The sequence below is a fragment of the Aulonocara stuartgranti genome (assembly GCF_965226115.1).
Source record: "Aulonocara stuartgranti genome assembly, chromosome: 12".
NCBI lineage: Eukaryota > Metazoa > Chordata > Actinopteri > Cichliformes > Cichlidae > Aulonocara > Aulonocara stuartgranti.
Window position 1 is genome coordinate 16,963,969 of NC_138948.1, and position 24,569 is coordinate 16,988,537.

At 43.3% G+C, this 24,569-nt stretch overlaps 1 protein-coding gene across 4 annotated transcripts in view; it reads right to left on the reverse strand.

Annotated features, from left to right (window-relative positions):
- Positions 1 to 24,569, reverse strand: part of LOC309718491 (solute carrier family 28 member 3-like) — a 43,141-nt gene that overhangs the window by 18,379 nt on the left and 193 nt on the right. Inside the window, exons 2-4 of one of the 4 annotated variants that reach the window (XM_082553788.1) lie at positions 6,114 to 6,199; positions 5,887 to 5,978; positions 2,990 to 3,179 (exon numbers count right to left, since the gene is read on the reverse strand). In XM_082553788.1, coding sequence (XP_082409914.1) covers positions 2,990 to 3,179; positions 5,887 to 5,978; positions 6,114 to 6,199 — 368 coding nt within the window. Of the gene's footprint in view, positions 1 to 2,242; positions 2,346 to 2,989; positions 3,180 to 3,407; positions 3,490 to 5,886; positions 5,979 to 6,113; positions 6,200 to 24,569 lie in introns of those variants that run through there. The other 3 variants (XM_082553789.1, XM_082553790.1, XM_082553791.1) reach the window with 3 other exon arrangements.

Consider the following 24,569-nt stretch of genomic DNA (forward strand, 5'->3'; position numbering starts at 1 on the left):
GTGGGCGCCAGGTCGTGGCCTGTGCCTGTTCTGGTTCCCTGGGTGGGGGCAACTGAGACCCCGCTGACTCCTGCACCCGTTTCAGCTCCTCGGGTGGGAGCAGCGGCGGTCCAGCTAGCTGCTGCACCCACACCGGCCCCCAGGGGTACGGCAGCCAGAACACAGCTCTTCCCTGGCCCTGTATCTGTTCTTCAGGTGGCGGTGGCTGAGGTTCGACCAGGCCCAGTACCCGTCCCTGTTCCCCGGAGAGGAGTTGCTGAGAGTCGGTTACCCGCTCTGTTGCATGTTCAACAACCATCACTACACCCAGCACGACCATCATCGCGACCACCACTACAACTTCTGTTTCAGTCAACCGTCCAGTCTCACGTCATGTTAGCTGGGGGTTCAGGTGAACCCAACCAGCGACCTGCCTCGTCTGCTGGGGGTTTAGGAGAACCCAGCCAGCCTCAAGTGTCGGCTGCTGGAGGGCCCGTGGAGCCCGTCCAGCCTCATGCCACGTCTGCTGGAGGGCCCGAGGAGCCCGTCCGGCCTCATGCCACGTCTGCTGGAGGGCGCGAGGAGCCCGTCCGGCCTCATGCCACGTCTGCTGGAGGGCCCGAGGAGCCCGTCCGGCCTCATGCCACGTCTGCTGGAGGGCGCGAGGAGCCCGTCCGGCCTCATGCCACGTCTGCTGGAGGGCCCGAGGAGCCCGTCCGGCCTCATGCCACATCTGCTGGAGGGCGCGAGGAGCCCGTCCAGCCCCACGCCTCGTTAGCTGAGGGTCCTGGAGGACCCAACCAGCACATCCTCACATCTGCTGGTGGTCCTGGAGGACCCAGCCAGCACATCTCCACATCACCTCCTGCAGCCGTCCCGCTGCCGTCAGGTTCTGCAGCCGTCCCGCTGCCGTCAGGTTCCGCAGCCGTCCCGCTGCCGTCATCTTCGCCTGGTCTGGCCTCCGCATCCTCATCATCTTCGCCTGGTCCGGCCTCCGCGTCCTCATCATCTTCGCCTGGTCCGGCCTCCGCGTCCTCATCATCTTCGCCTGGTCCGGCCTCCGCGTCCTCATCATCTTCGCCTGGTCCGGCCTCCGCGTCTTCATCTTCGTCTGGTCCAGCTTCAGCTCCGCCTTCGTCTGGTCCAGCCTCGTCTGGTCCAGCCTCGTCTGGTCCTGCCTCGTCTGGTCCAGCCTCGTCTGGTCCAGCCTCGTCTGGTCCTGCCTCGTCTGGTCCTGCCTCGTCTGGTCCTGCGGTTGCCACGCCGCCGTCGGTGCCAGCTCGACCTGTTCCGCCTCGCCTCTGCCAGCTGTTTTCCAGGCCGCTAAGTTGGCATCATGGCCTTCGGGGACGGCCTCCGGAAGGAGTTCGTCGCCACCACTGGCATCGCGGCCGCCCTCCGGATCTGCTCAGTGGCCACCACTGCCTTCCGAGTGGTCGGCCTCCAGAACTGTTTGCCCGTCGCCGCCGTTGCCGTGTGCACGGCCGGCCTCCAGAACTGTTTGCCCGTCGCCGCCGTTGCCGTGTGCATGGTCGGCCCCCTGAACTGTTTCGGCTCTTGTGTTGTCGACTCCCGGACTTTGCTATGGACTCGTGGATAGTCTTGTTTTGTGTTGACCTGTTTTTGGTTTGTTCTGGTCTCTTGTGCTCCTTGTTTTTTGTTTGGTCTCTGTCCCTCCGTCCTGGGCCCCCTCCGCCCACCCTGGCCTGGTGCTTTGTGCCTTTTTTGTTTGGGGCTGTCGGGCGCCAGCCCTTTGAGGGGGGGTACTGTCACGGTCCTGAGTCTGTGGACTAATACAAACAGAAAAACTTCTGTTTGTATTAGTTATCTTTGTTTTCATGATGTGTTTTGATTCTCTTGGGTTTGATTTCTGTCACTGTATCCCCTAGTTTAGTCCACGTCTGTTCAGTTTCCTGTTTTACTTTGAAAGTCTGTGTACTATGTCAATGTGTTGAGTTTTGCCTCCCCTTGTCTTGTCATGTCTGATGAGTCCCAGCTGTGCTCTCCTCCTGTTTCACATTCCCTAATCACCTCAGTATGTATTTAAGCCCTGTGTTTTTCCCTGCCAGTTGTTGCGTCCTCCACGTTTGTTGTGTGTGTATCCATGGTCGTCTTCCTTCAGCATCTCCTGTCTAGTTAGTTTAAGTTGTTGTTTATGTATCGTCCAAAGGTGACTCTCCAGCAAATAAAGCCGTCGTTTAAGTTAATGTTTTGTCTCCGAGTCCTGCACGTGGGTCCAGTCACTGACAGCCACACAACTCACCGTGACAGTATGTTTGTTTTTCTTACGGGAGTGGCAGTTGGCAATACGTTGTACATTTCTTTATTTCACCCGCCCCCTTTTTTCTGCTTGTCCTGCCTTAGTCATTGTCATACAGTATACCACATATATCTGAAATGACACAAATAGAAATGAAGACATAAAGAGATAAACCCTGAACTAGAGGAGTGTGCAGAGAATTTATGTTTTTAACATGACAGTGCATTCAGATCATAATTCTGATCGCAAAAGCTGCTAGACAGAACAGGATTTTAAAAGAATGTAATATGGTTTGTAGACATAAGCCAAAGGCTGTACTGTAGGTCAAGCATTGATGTTATGAATAATAAAGCAGTATATATATATTTAAATCATCGCTTACCATCTACAAGATAAAGAAAATTAAAATTATCCAGGTGGGGTGCATTTCAGCAAATCATTTTATTGTGTTTAATGCAACACTCATGTCAGTCTCACTAATCAGAAACTTTATCCGTCTGAGGATGCCGTGATTTTTAGAAAACTAAGAAACCCTCCACATGCTGAACTGTCTCGCACATCATTCACATCAACGAGGGATTTTTGGTATGCTATCTTTACAGTCCCTCACATTTTTTCTTCCTGTGTCATTATGGTGAAAAGATCCGTTCTCTCAGCCCACCTGGCCAACCCCTAGGTGCCCAGTTCCTTTGTCATAGAAGGTGCACATGGGAGCAGAAAGGCTGAAATATGATTTGCCTCATTTCTCACCATCTGATCCCACACCAGTTCCTGCTGAGAAGGTCTCTGATAGGAGCAAGAGCCTCCCACACTTGCTCACCATATCGTTCCATCATCCAATCCCAGACCAGGAAAAAAATGGTTACCAAGGAGATGACCAGCAGCCCAACAGCCCGATGGAAGTTCACAACACATGCCGCTATCACCATGGCAACAAAGCCTGAAACAAATATAGAATCAATGTGAGTTACATCCTCGCATGACCCTCAGACTACTGACATGTTAATGAAATGTTTTTATTTAGACTACTGCATTATCTGTTTTGTATCTAGCAGCGAGACATGAGGGAGTGTAGTTGGTGTGAAAATGGAGTGCACAGATGACACATCTTCCAGCAGGCAAACGCTACTTAAAGGTTATATGTATGATTCAGGACTCAAAGTCTTACTAGATTCCTCGACTGAACAGGTCTGAGCTGAGAGGTTAACTAAAAGTAGTCTAGTAGCAGTAGAAAATCTAGCACACAAAAGCAATATATAGAATTAGTGGTGGAAAAAACCCCCAGAAGAAACAGCTGAAATAGCTAGCTCACTGTTAGCTAGCTTTGCTAATTAGCTTAGCTAGTAACATGATTAAACAAATTCAATTGTTACCTGAACATTAAAATGCAAACTATACTATAAATAGCTAAAATGTATAGGTAAAGAAGAATGAATTAATGTATTTTATCAAAGGTGGTGTAAGATTTTTTTTTCCACTCAGAGTATGATAATTGTTTACAAATGGAATTCATGATTAAACTTTTTTACTCAAATAAAAGTAAAAAAGTACATATTCTCAAATGTATTCAGCATTTAAATGTAATCCTTTGAAGGACTTTTAAGGCAGCTATTTATGTGTTAAGCTAACAGACAAACATTTTCATTTCCTTTTATGATGCTGCTAAAAGTACTTACAGCTATTTATTTATGCACAGCTTTTTAAAAGTCCAGCCATAGGTCTGGCCACTGCCACCAACACATTAATTCTTTTCTTTTTCAGCCAGACTTTTGTATATTTGCTGTTTGAGACAATTTGGGCCAAGCTTTAAGTGTTGGATAGATGACCTCACATTTGGTTGTATAATACTTGGTATACAGAGGAGTTTATGTTCAGCTGCAAGGTATGGGGCACCTTTTGTAAACTGAAACATGCTGCAATTAACAGCAAAATTTTTCCACGTTTATCTCAAAAGCTTACAAAAACATGTTTTTTCGAGTCATTTTTTACAACATTTACTAAAATATTTGTAACTTTTTATATCTAAAATACAATTTTAAATGTTAAATCTAAGTATTATATTTAAAACTAAATGTTAAAAGTTTAATCTTAGTATTATATTTAAATCTAAATGTTACGGGAAACTAGATATTTAGCTAACATGCAAATTTACAATGACAAAATGGCTCATAGCAGTGAGATGTGACCATCAGGGGAGAGATTTTTTTTATATTTAAAAATTGTATTTTAAATATATATATTCAGCTTACAAACAGCGCCACTTAGCAATGTGCACCGGTTCAGTGGTGTCAGAACAAGCCCATATCATGACTCCACCACCATGCTTGAAAGCTGGTGTGAGGTGTTTGCGTTGATATGTTGTGCTTGGTTTTTGCCTGATGTGATGCTGTGCATTATGGTTAGACATTTCCACTTTGGTTTCATCTACCAAAGGACAGCGTTCAAGAGGTTTTTTGGTTTATTTAGATGCAGCTTTAGAAACCTAAGCTGTGCTGCAGTGTTCTTTGTCGAGGGAAAAAACTCTCTCCTGGCAGCCCTTCTAAGCAAGTCACTTGTTCAGTTTTTTCCTCTAATTGTAATGTCATGAATTTTAACACTTTACTTTTTTTTTTTTTCAATAAACGTTTTTTTCTGAGTATTGTCTGGTTTGACCTTGGGGTGAACTGATGGGGATGTCCATTCCTGGGAAGATTGTGTTAACACACGCCTGAATGCTACAGACCAGCAAACTGCCAAAAACTGCAGAGGTGCTCAGGCTTGCTGATCATCAGTTAATCAAGTACATCTGATTAGCAGCACCTGCCTGCGAACTACCCTTGCTATAGAAGCATCAAGGGCATAATAAATTTTCAGCACCACTCTAAAAAAAAACCCTTTTTTTTAACATGATGGTATGTTTTTTTTTCCTTTTAGATCTACATCAATTTACTTCAATCAAGTGTAATAACCACAACAGATTGAAACATCGTAAGATCATCTTTTATATGTTATTGGTCCCTCCATTTATATTCAAATCAGTTTGATATCAAGAATGTGTGTGAAGTAATCAGTAGCAAGCCTGTTCTAAAGTGGAAGAACAGAGCATTAAGTAAAGATATTTGTTTTTAAGATGTAGACAGTGAAAGTAAAAGGATGTCAGAAAAATTGACGTGGGGGTGCACGTGAAAAAGGCTGGAAACCATAGAATGTACTTTAAAGCCTGTGCACGCTAAAAAGATCATTTTACATTTCAATTCCCTACTCTGGTTATTTTTGTATTATGGACTCATGACAAGGTGTTTTGAGCTGGAATCTATTATCTACTAAAGATGAATTGAGATGAAAAAACGTGTTTCATTAAAGCTCATATTATCTACATGTACTCCACACACTCCTATCCTGAATTTTTGAATGATGGCACTCACCACTAGATGTATTCAGTACTCACCACCTGGCAGAAAAGCAGGTTTGGGGTCATCATCAGTGCTAAAACATTAACTAAACTTTTAACCTTTTATACAGTCAAAGATTAACAAGGCAGGTGTTTTGAAAAGCAGATATCCTACAAAGGGACTCAGATAATGGAATAAATAATTGCTATAATAATAACTATAACCTACTTAGGGACCTGAGTTACACTTTAACAGATACAAACACAGATAATTTACCAGCAGCTAAAACTAGCTGGCTAATCAGGTGAATCTGGTCTTTGTGCTTTGCCATATAGCCCTGGAGTGCCTCCACTTTCTTTTCCAGCAAGCTGTTGACACACAGATAAGGGGAGTAAGGAGAGAGGTCATAAATGTTAGATCAAAAGGCTCACAAAAGAAAAGCTGGTGATTCAGAAGAAATGAAGAAACACTGTGTTTTTGGTTAAAAATGAGAAAGGACAAACCTCTTGTTGTGTTGTCCCATCTTTGCCGACGCATCGTCTATACCTTCGGATGAGATTTCCACATCAGTGCATATGTGCTGCTGTTCCTGTCACACATGTATTGAGGATCATTCATATTAGAAATTTGGCAGAGAGGACCCAGAAGCAATCAACAAACTTGTCTTACATGGATGTTTGGTCAGTGAGGCAAAAAAAGATCAAGAAAAGGATGTGTGTGCGTGTGTGTGTGTGTGTGGGGGAGGGGGGGGGGGGGGGTTAGAGGCAGTCAGTCAGACAAGTGGAAAGCCCATTTTGAGACTGCGGTGACTGAAGTTCTTGGATGGGATTGTTTACACAGCTCTTGCACAATGACATTCTTCTTCAAACCCTAGACAAAGATTTATTTTTCCTTTTGCACGATGGCAATAATTTTTTTTTTTCATTCTTTCTGTATTATTTGTCAGGTCATTTTAGTTTGTTTTTATTACTGATTAAAAGGATTTCAATGTTATTAGTTTCTTCGTTTTAGTTTTAAAAATGTATTTAGATGGGGCATTTTTCCTGTTATAAGATTTAAGAAGTACAAAGCAGAGTGAACTTCCTATTTGTTTGCCCAACACAAACAAACCAGTGCCACCTCAGTGTTTGTTTTGTTGGAGAAATTTGGTTGATTTTAATGACTGAAAATGAAGACATTCCTGTATATTTAATTTGTTTTATTTAGGTTTTGTTGGATTATAATATTATTTTATGCCATGTTATACCCCTAATTGAAGATTGTGAATTATTATGTAGTTTTAGTTTGCATTATTCTCCTGAATTAGAAGAAGGTGATAACTATTGCATTTGTTAAACTGATTTGCATTACATTAGACTGCTGATTTATTGTGAATGAATGATATTGTTTTATGATGCATTATACTGCTGAGTTATAAGAAATGCTGTTCGCAGAAAGTCATCGCCTTATTTGTCTGATTAGAAGAGAACAGAACATACTGGAGTTTTCTGCCCCATCTCAGCAGGAGCAGATAAACAGGGAGCCAAGGTCGTAGCTTAGGCGCCGTGTGAGAGAAAGAATGTGAATGTTTAGGCTTTTATGATAAGGTGGGGGCCACTAGAGGCTATAAGAGTTTAATCAATGCTCCACCATTTTGAGATCTGATGCTGTCTGTGTACGGTGTCCATCTCCCACGCGTGTGATCATTAAAATCATCGTTCGACTCAACCCGGCCGGACCAGTGTTGTTATTGTGGTTTTTCCTCTTGTATCCATCCCCAATATTTGAATCCGTAACAGTTTGGGGGCTCGTCCTGTGGTATTGGGGTGGAAGTTGGAGGTTTGGACGGTCCGAGGTTGTCGAACGGACAGGCACAAGCCAGTGGTCTGACGTGAGTGGGCATAAGCCGGCTTACAAAGGTAAGGCACTACCTGTTGAATCTATTTCCAAAGTGTGCCAAATTGGACATGATAAAATTAAAGTCTACTCACTGAAATTACTGGTGGATGTCTGTTTTGATTTTGATGAAAAATCTCACGAGTTAAAGCAGTTAGAGTCTGCTAAGAAGAAGTTAAAGCAGTTAGAGTCTGCTAAGAAGAAGTTAAAGCAGTTAGAGTCTGCTAAGAAATTGGGTTAGAGTCCCAAGTAGTTTGGTAGAGAGTTGGTCATTTTGTTGGTTAGAGTCCAAATTGGTTATAAGAGTGAACCTGAGTGGTCATTTTGTGAGTTAGAGTCTCCATTGACCTCTAGGTTGCACTTGCCTCAGTCAGACTCTTGTTTTGGGGTGCTGACTGTTGTTTCAAAGTGTTATAAATTATTATTAGAGTCTGCTAAGAAGCGCATAGCCCGGAGGTTACACTCCCTCCTGGCAGTGGACGCGCGACCTTGACCTGTCGGCGAACAGGGTTAGTTCAGTTTGGCTTAACTGTGGGGTACAGGGCATCCTGGAATAAGCTAGGAGTTAGAGTCTCCTTACCGTTTGTAACGGTATCTGCGCTTTTTTGGACACTGTTAAATTGAGTTAGGGACTTTAGAGATTAGGCCAGATACAGTTAGAGTCTGATACTGGTTAATTGATTACAAAAAAGTTGGACTTTCTTCGGTTGGACCCGTTAACTTGAATTTGTCAAAATTGTGTAGGCGCTAAAGCTGTCAGGCCTGAGAGTGATTGTAAATATAGGACGTCTTTGTAATATAAAATAACAGAGCTGTGTGTGAAATGAGACTGTGTGTGATGTGCAGCTGCAGCGCTGCGAGCTATTTTTAGACGGTGTGTGAACATGCAAATGAGGTGGCTGCTGTGAAGCGCACAGACGACTTTTGCTTGCTGTTTAGCGTGTTATTGAGTTTTATAATTATGATTTGCAAACAATGATACATGCCTGTAATTAAAACGCTGATTTTGCTGATTATAATATTACAAATAAGGTTTTGAATGACTACGATGAATGTTTGATGTTTGGCTGGGTTTTGATATAGAAGAGACAAATCGTGCATGATTTAGACCGGCACTTCAGTCGGCAGAGTAAGATTGTGTGATAAATACGGGGGTGATTTGTTTCAGTTTTGTGGTGTGAAATATGTTGGGTTTTTAAAACTGACGTAGAGAAAGGAGAAATAAAGGGAGAGTGGAGAATTATTGAGAAGTAGAGAGAGGAGTGTGTTGGGAGACTGGCATGTAGTCTGCACTGTAAAGGTGGGCGTGTTGCCTGCTGGTCTATTTAACAGTGATGAAAATGATATTAAATAAATCTCTTAGTGTGTTGATACAGGAGGCTACGGGCCTGGACCAACTGCCCCCCACAAGCACAGCGGCCGAAGCAAAATTATAGTAATGGAAACCACACTCAGCAAGAATCAGCAGCTGTGGAAAAGACAGCAGCTAGCAGAGAATTAGAGGAGAAATTAAGAGAAGTTTTAACACATAAAATTGGGGCCAACAGACTTGTGGAGGTTGGGAAGGCGTCCAGAGCATCACAACAAAAGGTGAAACAAAAACACACACAAGCAGAGAAATGTGAGAGAAAGGCACGTGTTAGAGAAATGCCTTGTTTGAGAAAAAAGTTAAATTAACCCACCTACAAACGCACACACACGCAATGAAGAAACAGCTTACATTCATGAACATGTGAAGATTTTCCAGCAAGGTTAAAGCAGCGAAACTTAACATACACCTGTTGTTAAATGATAAAGTTTATCCACTACTAACAAATAAACTCTCTGGATTGCAGGACAACAACTTAACTTCAAAAAAAAGACACTGGTCTCACCAACCAGTGATGACACGACAAATTTAGTGGTTAAAAGAGTCAAATTGTGACATGTTTTCTGCTGATTGATTAATACAAGTGATTACTGAATGAAAGAAAATTCCATTTTTGGGGTTTTAAACACGATCTTAAGAATTTTAACATGCACCTGTGTTGTCCTGTCAACTTGGTGGGTCATGAGTTGATTATATGGTGAGAAAAAACAAAAAAAGGGGGAGAGAAGGCTGACACAGGGCCTGGCCCCGTTGTTTCTCCCCTTTCTGAATAACGCAGCCAAAACAACATCATTTTCCTGTCTAACAAAAGTTAGACTCTTTTTCTCTAATTGATCTTTCTGAGTTAACTTCAATAATTACTTCCTCCAAACCATCAACGTGTCTTTTAGACCCCATTCCTACAAAACTGCTCAAAGAAGTCCTGCCATTAATTAATTCTTCGATCTTAAATATGATCAACCTATCTCTAATGATCAGCTATGTACCACAGGCCTTCAAGCTGGCTGTAGTTAAACCTTTACTCAAAAAGCCATCTCTAGATCTAGCAGTCTTAGCTAATTATAGGCCAATCTCCAACCTTCCTTTCATATCAAAATCCTTGAAAGAGTAGTTGTCAAACAGCTAACAGATCATCTGCAGAGGAATGGTTTATTTGAAGAGTTTCAGTCAGGTTTCAGAGCTCATCACAGCACAGAAACAGCTTTACAAATGATCTTCTTATGGGCTCTGACAGTGGACTCATCTCTGTGCTTGTCCTGCTAGACCTTAGTGCAGCATTCGATACTGTCGACCATAATATCCTATTAGAGCGATTAGAACATGCTGTAGGTATTACAGGTACTGCACTGCAGTGGTTTGTATCATATCTATCTAATAGACTCCAATTTGTTCATGTAAATGGAGAGTCCTCTTCACACACTGAGGTTAATTATGGAGTTCCACAGGGTTCAGTGCTAGGACCAATTCTGTTTACATTATACATGCTTCCCTTAGGCAGTATCATTAGAAGACATAGCATACATTTTCACTGCTATGCAGATGACACCCAGCTCTATCTGTCCATGAAGCCAGAATAACACACACCAATTAGTTAAACTGCAGGAATGTCTTAAAGACATAAAGACCTGGATGGCCGCTAACTTTCTGCTTCTTAATTCTGATAAAACTGAGGTTATTGTACTCGGCCCTGAAAAGCCTAGAAATATGGTATCTAACCAGATTCTTACTCTGGATGGCATTACCTTGACCTCCAGTAACGCTGTGAGGAACCTTGGAGTCATTTTTGACCAGGACATGTCCTTCAATGCACATATTAAACAAATATGTAAGACTGCGTTCTTCCATTTGCGCAACATCTCTAAAATTAGAAATATCCTGTCTCAGAGTGACGCTGAAAAACTAGTTCATGCATTTATTACTTCCAGGCTGGACTACTGTAATTCATTATTATCAGGATGTCCAAAAAACTCACTGAAAAGCCTTCAGCTAATCCAAAATGCTGCAGCAAGAGTACTGACAGGGACTAGAAAGAGAGAGCATATTTCTCCTGTTTTGGCTTCCCTTCATTGGCTTCCTGTTAAATCCAGAATTGAATTCAAAATCCTGCTCCTCACATACAAGGTCTTAAATAATCAGGCCCCATCTTATCTTAATGACCTTGTAGTACCATATCACCCTATTAGAGCACTTCGCTCTCGCTCTGCAGGCCTACTTGTTGTTCCTAGAGTATTTAGTCCAAAAAAACAAAACAAAAAAACAAAACAAGGAACTGTTTTCCTTTAAAATGATGACGTCATCTTGCTGGTGAGGGAGGCTCGAATAAGTTGCGCGTGAGACTCCATTATCAGCAATATCTGGTATGAATGTGTGTGGATGTGTGACTGGACTGTGATGGACTGACGACTAAAAGTTTTAACTGACTTGATAATGAGACAAAAACGGTACCAACTTTAGGATTAGTAAATGTCCACAAACAATTCACCCAGCCTGTAAAAGAAGGGTGGATGTTTTGTCTTGCTTTGTTTTGTTTTTGCAAGAACAGAAGGATGACAGAGACTAAAGGGGGAGGCTGTAGCTTCACATGAGTGTGAACTGCAGACTTAACCCTTTGGTTGCTAATTTTGAGTTACTGATGTTTGCATTAAGAAAAGTGTGTTTTAGTAGCTGTGTTTCGATTAATGTATCACAGTATATTGTTGGGAATGTTAAATGCTAAAGGGAAGAAGAGGTTTGATTTCACTCATGACTGTCAGGGTTCCTGGGTCGTTGACCCAGTGATTTCAGTTTGTTCATGTTCAGTTTAGTTCGCCACATTAATGTTCTCACTTCCTGTTTTTTCCCCGTGTCAGTTTGTCTCCCCTGTCATTAGTCAGATTATGTTCAGCCCTGTACTCACCTGTTTCCAATCATTGTCATCGTTCAACCTGTGTATTTAAGTTCCTCGGTTTCACCAGTTCTCTGTCGTGTCATTGATGTACGTCTGATGGTAATGTGTCTCTCCGCCAGTATGTTCAGTTAGTTAGTTAGTCAGTCAGTCAGCCAGCCATTATTCCAGTCTTTCAGCCAGCCAGCTACTCCATCGTTCCTGCTTTATTCATTACCCTCCAATAAATCCTCTTCATTTCTGCACCGTGAGTCCAGCGTTTGGGTCATCTCTTCCACGCCTCCACACACACCGCTGACAGAATGACACAACCCGTGCCAAGAAGACACGCTTTTGACCCAGCGGACTCGGACCTTTTCGAGCGGCAGGACGCAGCGCTCTCCATTTGGGCGGAGAAGCTCAGGTGGAAACAGCGGTTCTTCTCAGAGAGGGAGCACGTCTTTGAGGGGACTCGTCTGGCTCTGGGTGGGCCTCGGAGACGCCGCGGTCCTCCACCTGCTGCCTCACCTGCATCGGAGCATTCGCCGCGGAGAGTGGGCATCACAGGCCAAGCTTCGGCTCCTCGCTCGCCCGCCAGCCGTTTTACTCACCGGACCTTCAACCTCGCCATGGCACGGCGGCTCCGCCTCGCACCTCGGCTCAATGGAGGCTCCCGTGCCAGAGGCTCGGCTGTGTACCCCGCCCGCTGCCTCTTCCCGGAGAAGGCGGCGCACACGCCACCATAACATGGACTGTTTTCAGATGGTGAGTTCCAGCGACTGTCTTCTACCCTCCACATTCGACTCTTCACTTAAAACAAATAGCAAACTTATCCCTGATCCGTGGGGTGTTTCCCTCCTGGAGGAGGATGTAGACTGGGAAGAATTTTTCAGCTCTGCTCCCTCTGAGCTGGGATATATTAAGGACAATATCCGCACTTCAACACCCTCGACGACCGTTCAATTAAAGACTGTAAATAGTGGTGGCAGGAGGACCAAAATAATCGCAGAGAAACCTTCCAGTACCACACACCCAGTCACTGTTTCCACACCCATCATTCAGCCTTTTCCTACCAGCGCAGCGGCCCAGATTCGGCCTTCCTCTTCAGCCGTTTCACCTCAGAGGACTAGGGCCCAGCCCACACCCACACCGGTGCCAGCTCCCAGGAGGAGGGCAGCTGCGATCCAGTCCACCTCCACACCCGCTCCTGTTTCACGGGTGGGGGTGACTGGTGTCCAGCCACCTTCCGTGCCTGTCCCAGCGCCCAGGCTGAGGGCAACCAGAACCCAGCTTGACCTCCCTGGAGGCTTGGAGGAGCTAACCGGTCCACCTGCTACTTCACCTCTTCATCCACCTCCTGACCCAGCTTTTCACGCCCTCGCACTATCCCTGGTTAGGCTAGCTGAAGTGTCCCCTGCTCAGGCACCAGCTTTACTAGCCCAGGCTGTAGCTCTATCTCCCTGTCTAGCTCAGTCTTTAGCTCAGCCATCGGCCACACCAACCTCAGCTCCGTCGTCAGCCTCACCTACCTCTGTTCATCTTTTAGCATCTCCACTCCAGTCAGTTCCCTCAACTGCTGTTCAGCCTCCACTCCAGTCCCCTGTAGTCCAGTCGCCTCCCGCCCTCCAGTCCCCTGTAGTCCAGTCGCCTCCCGCCCTCCTGTTCAGTTCCCGGACCTGCAGCCACAGCACCCAGAGCCAGCTGTGAGCTACCTTGCTTTTCAGCCAGGGGTTTCCGCACCCGCTGGCCCGGCCGCTTCCCTGCCAGAGGTTCCCGCACCTGCTGGTTCTGTCCTGTGTGTGCCAGGGGCTCCAGTACCCACTGGTTCTGAGACCGTTTTCGCTGGAGGGCCCCGCGGAGCCCGTCCAGCCTCATGCCTCGTCAGCTGGGGGTTCAGGAGGACCGCACCAGCCTCCCGTCTCCGCTGGAGGGTCCGAGGGGCCCGTCCAGCCTCCTGCCACGTCAGCTGGAGGGTCCGAGGGGCCCGTTCAGCCTCCCATCTCCGCTGGAGGGTCCGAGGGGCCCGTCCAGCCTCCTGCCACGTCAGCTGGAGGGCCCGAGGAGCCCGTCCAGCCACCACCTGCGGCTGCCTCGCTGTCACCTAGCTCTGCTTCTGCTTCGCCTGGTCCAGCTTCAGCCTGTGCCTCGCCTGGTCCGGCCTCTGCTTCTGCCACGCCTGGTCCGGCCTCTGCTTCTGCCACGCCTGGTCCGGCCTCTGCTTCTGCCACGCCTGGTCCGGCTTCGGCTTCTGCTTCGCCTGGTCCTACAGCTGCTCCTCGTCGCCGGCGTGGTCGACCACCGGACCGCCTTCGCCTGAGTGGCCGCCGTTGCCTTCCGCACGGCCGGCCCCCGGACCGCCTTCGCCTGAGTGGCCGCCGTTGCCTTCCGCACGGCCGGCCCCCGGACCGCCTTCGCCTGAGTGGCCGCCGTTGCCTTCCGCACGGTCGGCCTCCCGAACTGTGTCCACGTCGCCGCCGTTGCCTTCCGCACGGTCGGCCCCCGGACCAGCGCTGTCATCGTCGCCGTTGCCTTCCGCACGGTCGGCCTCCCGAACTGTGTCCACGTCGTTGCCGTCCGCAAGCTCGGCCCCCTGAACTTTCTCGTCTTGGCCTCGGACCACGTGGCCGCCCACCGGAACTGTCTCATCTCGACCGCCGCAGCCGCCCACTGGACCGGCTCAGTGGTCGCTGCTGCCTTCCACGTGGACGCCCACCTGAACTGTCTCGTCTCGGGCTGCTTGGCCGCCCACCTGAACTGTCTCGTCTCGGGCTGCTTGGCCGCCCACCTGAACTGTCTCTGTGTGGACTCCGTCCCTCCGTCCTGGGCCCCCTCCGCCCGCCCTGTTCTGGGTTTTTTTTTTTTTTTTTTTTTTTCTTTTGGCCGTCAGGTGCCGGCCTTTGAAGGGGGGGGTACTGTCAGGGTTCCTGGGTCGTTGACCCAGTGATTTCAGTTTGTTCATGTTCAGTTTAGTTCGCCACATTAATGTTCTCACTTCCTGTTTTTTCCCCGTGTCAGTTTGTCTCCCGTGTCATTAGTCAGATTATGTTCAGCCCTGTACTCACCTGTTTCCAATCATTGTCATCGTTCAACCTGTGTATTTAAGTTCCTCGGTTTCACCAGTTCTCTGTCGTGTCATTGATGTACGTCTGATGGTAATGTGTCTCTCCGCCAGTATGTTCAGTTAGTCAGTCAGCCAGCCATTATTCCAGTCTTTCAGCCAGCCAGCTACTCCATCGTTCCTGCTTTATTCATTACCCTCCAATAAATCCTCTTCATTTCTGCACCGTGAGTCCAGCGTTTGGGTCATCTCTTCCACGCCTCCACACACACCGCTGACAATGACTGAACATGTTATTATTAACCATAGCAGGCCACTGTAAAGAGTCAATTAACTGGTCACTTAAACAGAGGTAAAAAAAAAAGCCAAAAAACTCTAGTAATATCTATGGATAACAGGGAAATGGTAGACTTGTCACACTCAAAATGGAGATATGTAATGATAAACACTGGTCCCTGTCTTTTAGGTCCTTTCATTGAAATAGTCCATAATTCAGAAAGGTAGAGATATAACCGACAGGGGCATGTGATAGGAGGTGGTGCTGCACAAGAACAAGAGTAAAATAAAGAAAAATTATTGTGTTTAGCTTTGATAAATTCAAATTAAAATGTACCATTACACTCAGAGGATCAATATGAAATTCGATATATGCTAATTTTGCATGAAGTACATGACTGATAACTGTTCTGTCCTGAGCTTTTGTTTTTACAGCACCCACTTGACCACACCAACAGTTTCTCGCCACCAACAGGGGGTACTTGCAAAGAATAGGGAGGAATATCATCAAAACTGGGAAAGGTAAGCCCCGAAGGGGGTGATAACACCATAACTTTCACTTATGGTCAAATTCTCAAAATTTGACCCCAAACTTGAAAATTCTTCAAACATTTAGAGACAGAGTGGATAAACATAATGTCGCAAACCACATAAGGATGGAGCATTTGAATCGATAAGATGGTGAATTAACACGCAGTAAAATGTTGATCATGTTGATTATGTTTATTCCAGTGTGCAGAGCAAGGTTATTATTATTAACGAAAAGAAATGAAATAACGAAAACTAGAAGTGAAAAAACATTTTCGTTAACGGAAATATAATTAAAAAAAAAAAAGGAAAACTAACTAAAACTGTAATGAGTGTTCACAAAACTAACTAAAATTAACTGAATTTATAGCAAAATGTGTTTAGTTTTATTGATGTGTGCGTGTCCTACAATAGTCTAGGGTGAAAATGAAGTTTAGTTTCCAGATTTTTGCTGTCTCATTATGCCAGCAGGGGGCAGTACGTTAGTCGAGTTGTCTGTGTTGCTGCTCCGTCCACGTGCAGAATCATGTCAGGAAAAGTCGGGAGAAAGCGCCAGAGTCCAATTTGGGATTACTTTGAATATGACTGTGTTTTGGATAAAGCAAGTGTCTTGTAGTGGAAAGAGACAAATTATGAGGGACATTTATAAAGGGAAAAAATCCCACAAACCTTAAAGTGCACTTGAAAAGCTCACACAAGAAGGCTAACCTAGCTTACCTTGAAAAGGTAAGGGAGCGCACTCAACCCTCAGCCCCAGAAACAGAAGCTAACCCCAGGCAAGGCAGCGTGATGCATCCCGAGACAACAGGACAGGGACATCTACATAACTGTGTGAGTCAATTGCCTTCAAAAAGATTATCAATTCACTTGAACCAAAATTACGAACACCCGGTGCTGCAAGAGTTAATTGTCTCAATACCCAAGGATAAGCAGAAGAGCATGACTGATATGATGAAACTGGGATTTTGTTACACTTAATTTTGGCAAACACAACTAAAACTATAACTGACACTAATCAAAACTAAACTGAAACTAAGGATTTTCAGAAAATAAAAACTAGACTAAACTAGCAAACAATTGGTAAAAACTAATTACAACTGATATAAAATCTGGAGTCAAAACTAAATAAAAATAAAAACAAATGAAAATTGCAAAACGATTAAAACCCTGGTGCAGAGATTGGCTAATCTGACCAGGAAATGTTATAAAATGGATTGTCGGAACAGTCAGCGTTAAAGTCACCTTTGACAGTCCAGACTAAGATGTCTGGACATCGCCATGTTGGACATCTTCAGGGCGGAAAAGGGTTGGTGTGACCAAGGTGTGGTTTGGCTTGTTGTATGTAGAGCAGGGCGATATGGCCAAAAATATTTATCACGATATATATTTGAAAATTTGCGATAACGATATAACTGACGATATAATTGATGCGAGACAAAATACAACTCCACAACATTACTAGTGCAAAAAGACAACCTTCCATTTATTTTCACTTAAACAAAAAGCTGGTTTTTATGTACATTAAAGCTTTATAAAAATGTAACAGTGCAAATGCAAATTCCTTGCTGAAAGTTTAACCAAAAGGCATTTCCAGTAGAAATGGGCTGACATATCCTGAGCATAACCATGTATAATATCCACTGAAGTTAAAAAGAGGTGCATTGCAACATTAAACTGCAGTGTGCAGTAGCCTACGTATTTTTTGGACCATAAGGTGCACGGGATTATAAGGCACATTAAGCGAAACAAAGCAGTCAGATAAATCAAACTTTATTAAACTCATTTTTCTTGCTTCCTCCACTTCTGTACCTTAATTCATTAATGTTGAATTCTCTGGCAGCTGCTCTATTCCCATGTTGTTGCAGTATATTAATGACTAACCTTGTATTGTGGATGGATTATCTCAGTTGTTCTCCTGACTGAAGTTTGGTCCGTTTACAGCATCCTGCTATGCGATTGCATTTGTCTCTAACTATCAGGAACCTTAACGTTAACTTTTATAAGTGGAAAAGTGTTAGTGTTCGTCCTCCAGCTTCACTGTTTATGTTATGCTAACATAGCTGTGTCGCTAGCGATCACGTAGCACATCATTATATACCAGCTAGCCCAACTTCAGTAACCCTACAAACGTCACTGCTGTTTAGTTTTCTGTCTTCATTTATGTTGGAAGTGATAGCAGAGCTGTACGTTTGAATTTTTTCAGAAATCTCTCAGTCAGAACATGCAATATCATGCTTAGGTAACTAGCGAAACTAGCGAGCTAACTTCTGCTAGCTTCCTGCTAACTTCTAACTCCGTTAAATGTAATAAATTTTGTTTTCATGGATGCCTGGAAGTAGGGATGGGTACCGGTGTTCTGACATAAACGGTAGTAACCAGTTGCCTGTTATCGGACCCGGAGTTAGCAACATCCCCCAAAAACACGAAGAATAGAGTCCTGGCCCCTAGCCCTGTCAGTGTAGCAGAAATGATGACGGATGATGATGCAGCAGCAGCCGTTCTTCTCTGCGTGAGTAGCTTAATGTTGTTCGTGTGTAATTTACGTTGAGTAGGCTAACCACGTTATTACATTAATGCATGTAAGGTGAACTAGCAAACATCATCATAGCTACATGCGGCTCTCTTCTTGTTTGATGGCAGATACTCCCTTCACCCTGGCCAAAAAGGCTAAAATGACCAAAGAAAAAGTGGAAAACAGTTAAACATGAGAGGTTTTGGACAAAGTTTGTGTTTTTTCCATTGTTTAAGCACTGCTTCCAGCCAAGAGTGATACCATATATGCCCCATAGCTGCAGAAAAGGCTAACATTGTTATCTTTTTACAAAAAACAGCTGAACATGAGAGGTTTTTGGACCAATTTTGTGTTCTCCATTCTTTAAGCACCGGTTTGAGCACCGTTTGAGCACCGGCACCGTTTCAAAAGTACCGATTTGGCACCGGTATCGGATAAAACCTAAACGATACCCATCCCTACCTGGAAGTTAAACTTCATAGTTACACCTGATAAAGCAGCAATGCTGATCGTTTTATTAAAGATGAAAGAATTTAGACAGTTTTTTATGGAGATATGGAGCTTAGGACCCAGATTGCTCCCAGATTTAAGAGCATCTTAGTCCGACAAATACGACAATAACGACGGCCGCTTGCATGTTCTGCAAAAAATGTGCTTTGTCGTGTATCTGACGGACAAACACCAAACCAGTTCCACATCACTGAAGTTGCACCATTTTTTCAAACCAATTCTGGTTCATCTGTTTCACTCAACAATCGGCCATGTACGTATGAAAACAAAGGCACTGCGCATGCCCATTTTACTCATATTCTATCACGATATTTCATTTTCCTATTGTTGCCTAACATTATATACGGTATAATATGGCCCAGCCCTAGTTGTATGTATATTTCAAGATCATATGGCTCTGAATGAACCAGTTACCAGGGCATGGAAGGAGGACAGACTCATTAAATGAGGAGAAGGATTTTTCTGGGATTGGAGATCCTCTGGGTGAGTGGTTGACTAAAAGCATGCATAAAATAAAAGCTATTTTTTGTTATTGATTGGTAATAGATTGATAATTGGCCACATTTACAGCTGTATTGACTTGTTGTGGACGCAGTCTACTTCATGTTTAAGCACTCTAATTAACAGATTGAAAATAGTGACATTAAAGGAAGAATATGCAGCGCCACCCTGTCAGACACCAGTGACGGTGGGGCTCAGTGATGAATCAGGTGAGCTGGATTCATGGCTGAATCAAGACTAAGATTCCCCTGCTGTGGTCAGTAAGGGAAAAACGGGGGAAAATAAAATTTAAAAGAGGCATTTATAAACGTTTATGTGTCAAGTTTATAAACGGGATAAAAAGGGGGTGTTTTACTGTTATTTTAGCATCAGCATTATTGTTACATCAGAATCATATAACAAGCATTGCATTGATCATTTATTGAATCTTTTGACATTATACTAACATTTGTGTTCCAGTGATTGTTATAACCTCAGGTTAATCTTCTATTTACAGGTGTCAGGATAATCATATGATCTTTCATTGCAGGTGTAACCATGATCATTTTTATACATATTGCAGTTTGTTGCTCGTTATAGAGTTGTGCTCAAGTTAATAAGGGTTAAAAGCTACAGTCAACGTGATGTTTGGCTGATCTATGGACTGGGGTGACTTCGAGCATAGAAGGCCACACACGCTTACATAACACTGATATCATGTTTTTCTTTGTGATCTTTTATTCAGTTATATTTTTTGCTAAGTTCTAAGTAGTGGCAGTTAATTAAACGACATTCATTTAATATTACATACCTGATTCAGAGCATTACACACAGATCAACTTAACAATCTGCACATATTCTCACTAATGCAGATAAATCCTCTCCCTTTCAATTACAACGTGTGGTGAGACAGGGGGATCCCCTCTCACCGCTTCTTTTTGATATAGCCCTGGAGCCCCTAGCCATTAACATAAGAAACCACCCAGGTATACAGGGAGTTAAATTTGGGAATGTGGAAAGTCTTGTTAACATGTATGCAGATGACTTACTGATCTGCCTTTCCAAACCAGAAATCTCACTCCCTAATCTTTTAAATTGTATTAAACACTTTGGGAAATTATCAGGATATATGATCAATTGGGATAAATCTGAATTTATGCCAATAACAGATAATCTATGCCCAAAGTTCCTCAGCTCACTCCCATTCAAATTAGTAACTACGTCTTTTACCTATCTTGGTCTTAAGATCTCTAAAAATCCCAAACTCCTTTATAAATTGAATTTCCTGGAAATGCTGGATAAGCTCAAAGAGGATATTAGAAAATGGAAACTGCTTCCTCTGTCTCTGATCGGTCGAATAAATGCAGTTAGAATGGTGTCTTTGCCACGATTTTTATATCTTTTTCAAAACCTTCCTATTCACTTGCCACTTAAATTTTTTAAGCAGCTTGATTCATTGATTCACTCATTCATTTGGGCAGGAAAACCCCTTCGGATATCCATGGCTCATCTTCAAAAAAACACTTCCTGCGGGGGGTTAGGTCTCCCTGTGTTTAGATATTATTATTATTATTATTATTATTATTATTATTATTATTATTATTATTATTGGGCAGCAAATTCAAGAGCTCTATTGCACTGGCAGTGGGGTTCGCCTATTGATTATTGCCATGACAAGCTTCCGATCTGGCTCCAGGTAGAGGCAGCAACAGTATCTGAAGCCTCATTACCGGTCTTATTGTTTTCTAACACGGGTTCTTTTAACAATTCGCTCAGTCGTAATTTTGTTGTTAAACACTCTTTAAAGATATTAAGTCAAATTAGGAAATCTCTCAAACTACCTGATTTTTCAGTAGGAATGCCAATAATACATAACTACTTGTTTAAACCAGGTAAAATGGATGGAATGGGGGGGAAAAGGGATTGAAATACATTGAGGACTTATATACAGATGACAAATTTATGTCCTTCCTTCAACTTCAAGAAAAGTTTCAATTACCTCAATCACATTTTTTTCGTTATCTTCAAATAAGGAATTTTGTTCAACAAAACTTTTCAGACTTTCCACTGAAGCCACGAAGTTATACATACTTTGATATAATTCGGAAAGCAGATTTTAAACGTTTGATATCTCAGTTTGTTAAGTGCTTTACAATCCCAGTTGATTCCGACCGAATTAAGAAAACATGGGCTGAAGACCTCGGGGTCCCTCTGTCTGAAGACCAATGGTCAAATTGTTTGTCCAATATTCAGAAAGGCTCAATAAATGCCAGATATAAACTAATCCAGTTTTTCTAAACTTAAACTTAACCGGATCTATAATTCTGTATCCCCCTTATGTGACAGATGTAAAGTCGGTGAAGGTTCCCTTGCACAATTATTTTGGCATTGCCCGGTTTTGAATGCTTTTTGGAGCCGGATTTTTATGTGGTTTTCAAACCAATTTAGGAAAAAAGTACCACGTGATGGTACATTGGCTATACTTGGATCATTTGCATCAGTCGAATCTTTTTCCTTTTCACAAAAACAGATAATTACAATGGGTATGCTGGCTGCAAAGAAACTTATTCTTTTACAGTGGCGGTCTTCTTCGGCCCCGTGTTTTAACAGGTGGCTTAATGAGATGGTGTCTGTGGCCAGGGTGGAGCAGATAAGATTTGATAGAGAGGGGAAACTGGCGAGTTTTTGTATGATTTGGCAACCATTTCTAGAATTCTTAAAAAAATAACTGATCATAATTCATGCCTCACACTCCGCGTGAATTATTTTATTTTATTTTTTTTTCTTCCTCTTCTTTTTCTTCTTTTTTCCTTTCTTTTTTTCCCTTTCATGCTTATAAGTTCACAAATGTTAAAAACAGTAATTGTTCTTGGTTGATTTTGTATAAGCATGTTATGTTTAATTTAAATGCAAAAATAAAATTTAAGGAAAAAAACAAAAACTTAACAATCTGCAAAACATTGTAGCTGCAATATTGTGTCTCCATAAGGGACAGTTGGCTCCAGGAGATAAGTGGGAGTCAGTGCCTGTCCTCGAGAAGGAGAGGATATTCCTTTGCTGTGTCAAAAGTAGTCAACAAGTTCATATTCAAGTGAAGTTCATATTATTACAGGTTTTGTTTCTTGGCAATTCTGCAGACGCAACCTCTGGGCGGAGCCAGGAGTTGAACAGATCTAACATGACAATTAAATTGGTTTCATTCCCTGGCACAGGCTGACAGGACTGGAGCAACGACACTGGATAGGAGAAGGTCTCATACTTTCTAAGATATGAGGTCACTAAGCTTTTCTTTTAATTTTCTAGCTCCGTTGATTTGACACATGGGAATGTGTCAAAAAAGGGGGGGGGGGGAGTTGAGTTTTAACATCAAACAAGGATTATATGAACATTTTTATGACTTCATTGCGTTTTAATAACTTAGGTATGGTAAAGCTTAAGCTAATAGTGACCCAAGAGGTTTCCGGACTTTTTTAGAGATCCAGTGAGAAGCATAAATCATTATTTCCATGTTTAAGCATTAATCATTGAAATGAACTGAATAGCGTTTAGATGATAAAATGCCTGTGTTCATGAGAAGCTGAGTACCACACTGGAGAGGAAACCGTGGGACAGTAGGCGGAAGCAAACACATGATTTTTGGGGGGCAAATGTTAGGATTAAAAATGGCTAATTTGTTTTTGATGTCTTTTGTTAAAATGAGTGGTTTTAATAATTTTCAGACACACCTTGCAAATGTGCTTATAATGAGTCGGCACTCGGTCTTTTGGAGGTCATAAGCTTCGTTTGGCGTGATGGTCCGGACTGATATATTGCAGGTATTGACTTTGAGTGCAGAGGGCTAAATGCAAACACGCTTACACACACATAGGATATGATTAGAATAAGTCCCTGGGACATTCTGAATATTCTAAACCAATTCTGAATCGCCAGAAGATCAGTAGATAACAACATTAAATTATTAGAGCTAGGCAGAGAGGTGTTTTGGTTTTCTGTCTCTTACAGAGAAAGGAACAGACACCAGATGAGGTCACAGATATACGAGGATCCTTCACAACAGAGACAGACACAGTGACTGCCGAGACACCAACTGGGTCCAAGTGTCATGGCGTTTGGGCTCCGATTAGTCACCTCAAAAGGATGGATCCCATAAACACAGTAATAAGCATGAAGGGGTTGGCGGAAATCCAGGAACACCAGACCAACGAGGTTCGAGAGGCTCTTGGTCAAAAGGGGGACACGTTCCTGTTCCTTTTTCTGGAGGATACACAGGACACACAGGACCCGAGGATACACAGATCGTTCTTTGAAATCGGGGCAGAATAATCCCCTGATCTGTGCAACGACTGAAGGGTTGTCTAACCCCTGAGATTGAAGAAAGAAGAGCAGAGGATAACCCAACTGGAAGACACTGGTAGCTGCAGCGATAAAATAAAGGCTAAAAGCTCCTTGGACAGAGGTTCTAGTCTGGGTACGTTTGAAGGGTATAAGGTAGCACCAAAATAAAGCTGTGGAAGAACTGGGGAGTGATGGAGGTGTCATCTGTACCGGCTACTGTTGTAATAATAGTTTTTCTTGCATCTGAACTGCGCAAACACAGAGGTCATCTCACATATGGTTCGCCCATCAGGGGGACAAAGGACCTCAGGAGTGAGAAGAAATGAACCCTGCCACACTGGATTACAGGGTGTAGGTGAGCTCTTTATTCTAAAGAGCTCATCAGGGGGAATGTTGGATTATAATATTATTTTATGCCATGTTAGACCCCTAATTGAAGATTGTGAATTATTATGTAGTTTTAGTTTGCATTATTCTCCTGAATTAGAAGAAGGTGATAACTATTGCATTTGTTAAACTGATTTGCATTACATTAGACTGCTGATTTATTGTGAATGAATGACATTGTTTTATGATGCATTATATTGCTGAGTTATAAGAAATACTGTTCGCAGAAAGTCATCGCCTTATTTGTCTGAGTAGAAGAGAACAGAACATACTGGAGTTTTCTGCCCCAACTCAGCAGGAGCAGATAAACAGGGAGCCAAGGTCGTAGCTTAGGCGCTGTGTGAGAGAAAGAATGTGAATGTTTAGGCTTTTATGATAAGGTGGGGGCCACTAGAGGCTATAAGAGTTTAATCAATGCTCCACCATTTTGAGATCTGATGCTGTCTGCGTACGGTGTCCATCTCCCACGCGTGTGATCATTAAAATCATCGTTTGACTCAACCCGGCCGGACCAGTGTTGTTATTGTGGTTTTTCCTCTTGTATCCATCCCCAATATTTGAATCCGTAACAGTTTTTAGTTAACTGTAATCACCGTGCCAAGGGTGAATCTCCATGTGTTGGCTGCAGGTGTAAATATGCCGCTCTAGCTCAAAAAACATTTGAGTTGGTTTAATTGTCCTCAGAAGCCTCAAAGTTTATTGTCAACTTCAGTAAAAGTCAGAAGATAGATGTTATTTTAATTATTAAATATAAAACAAACAAACA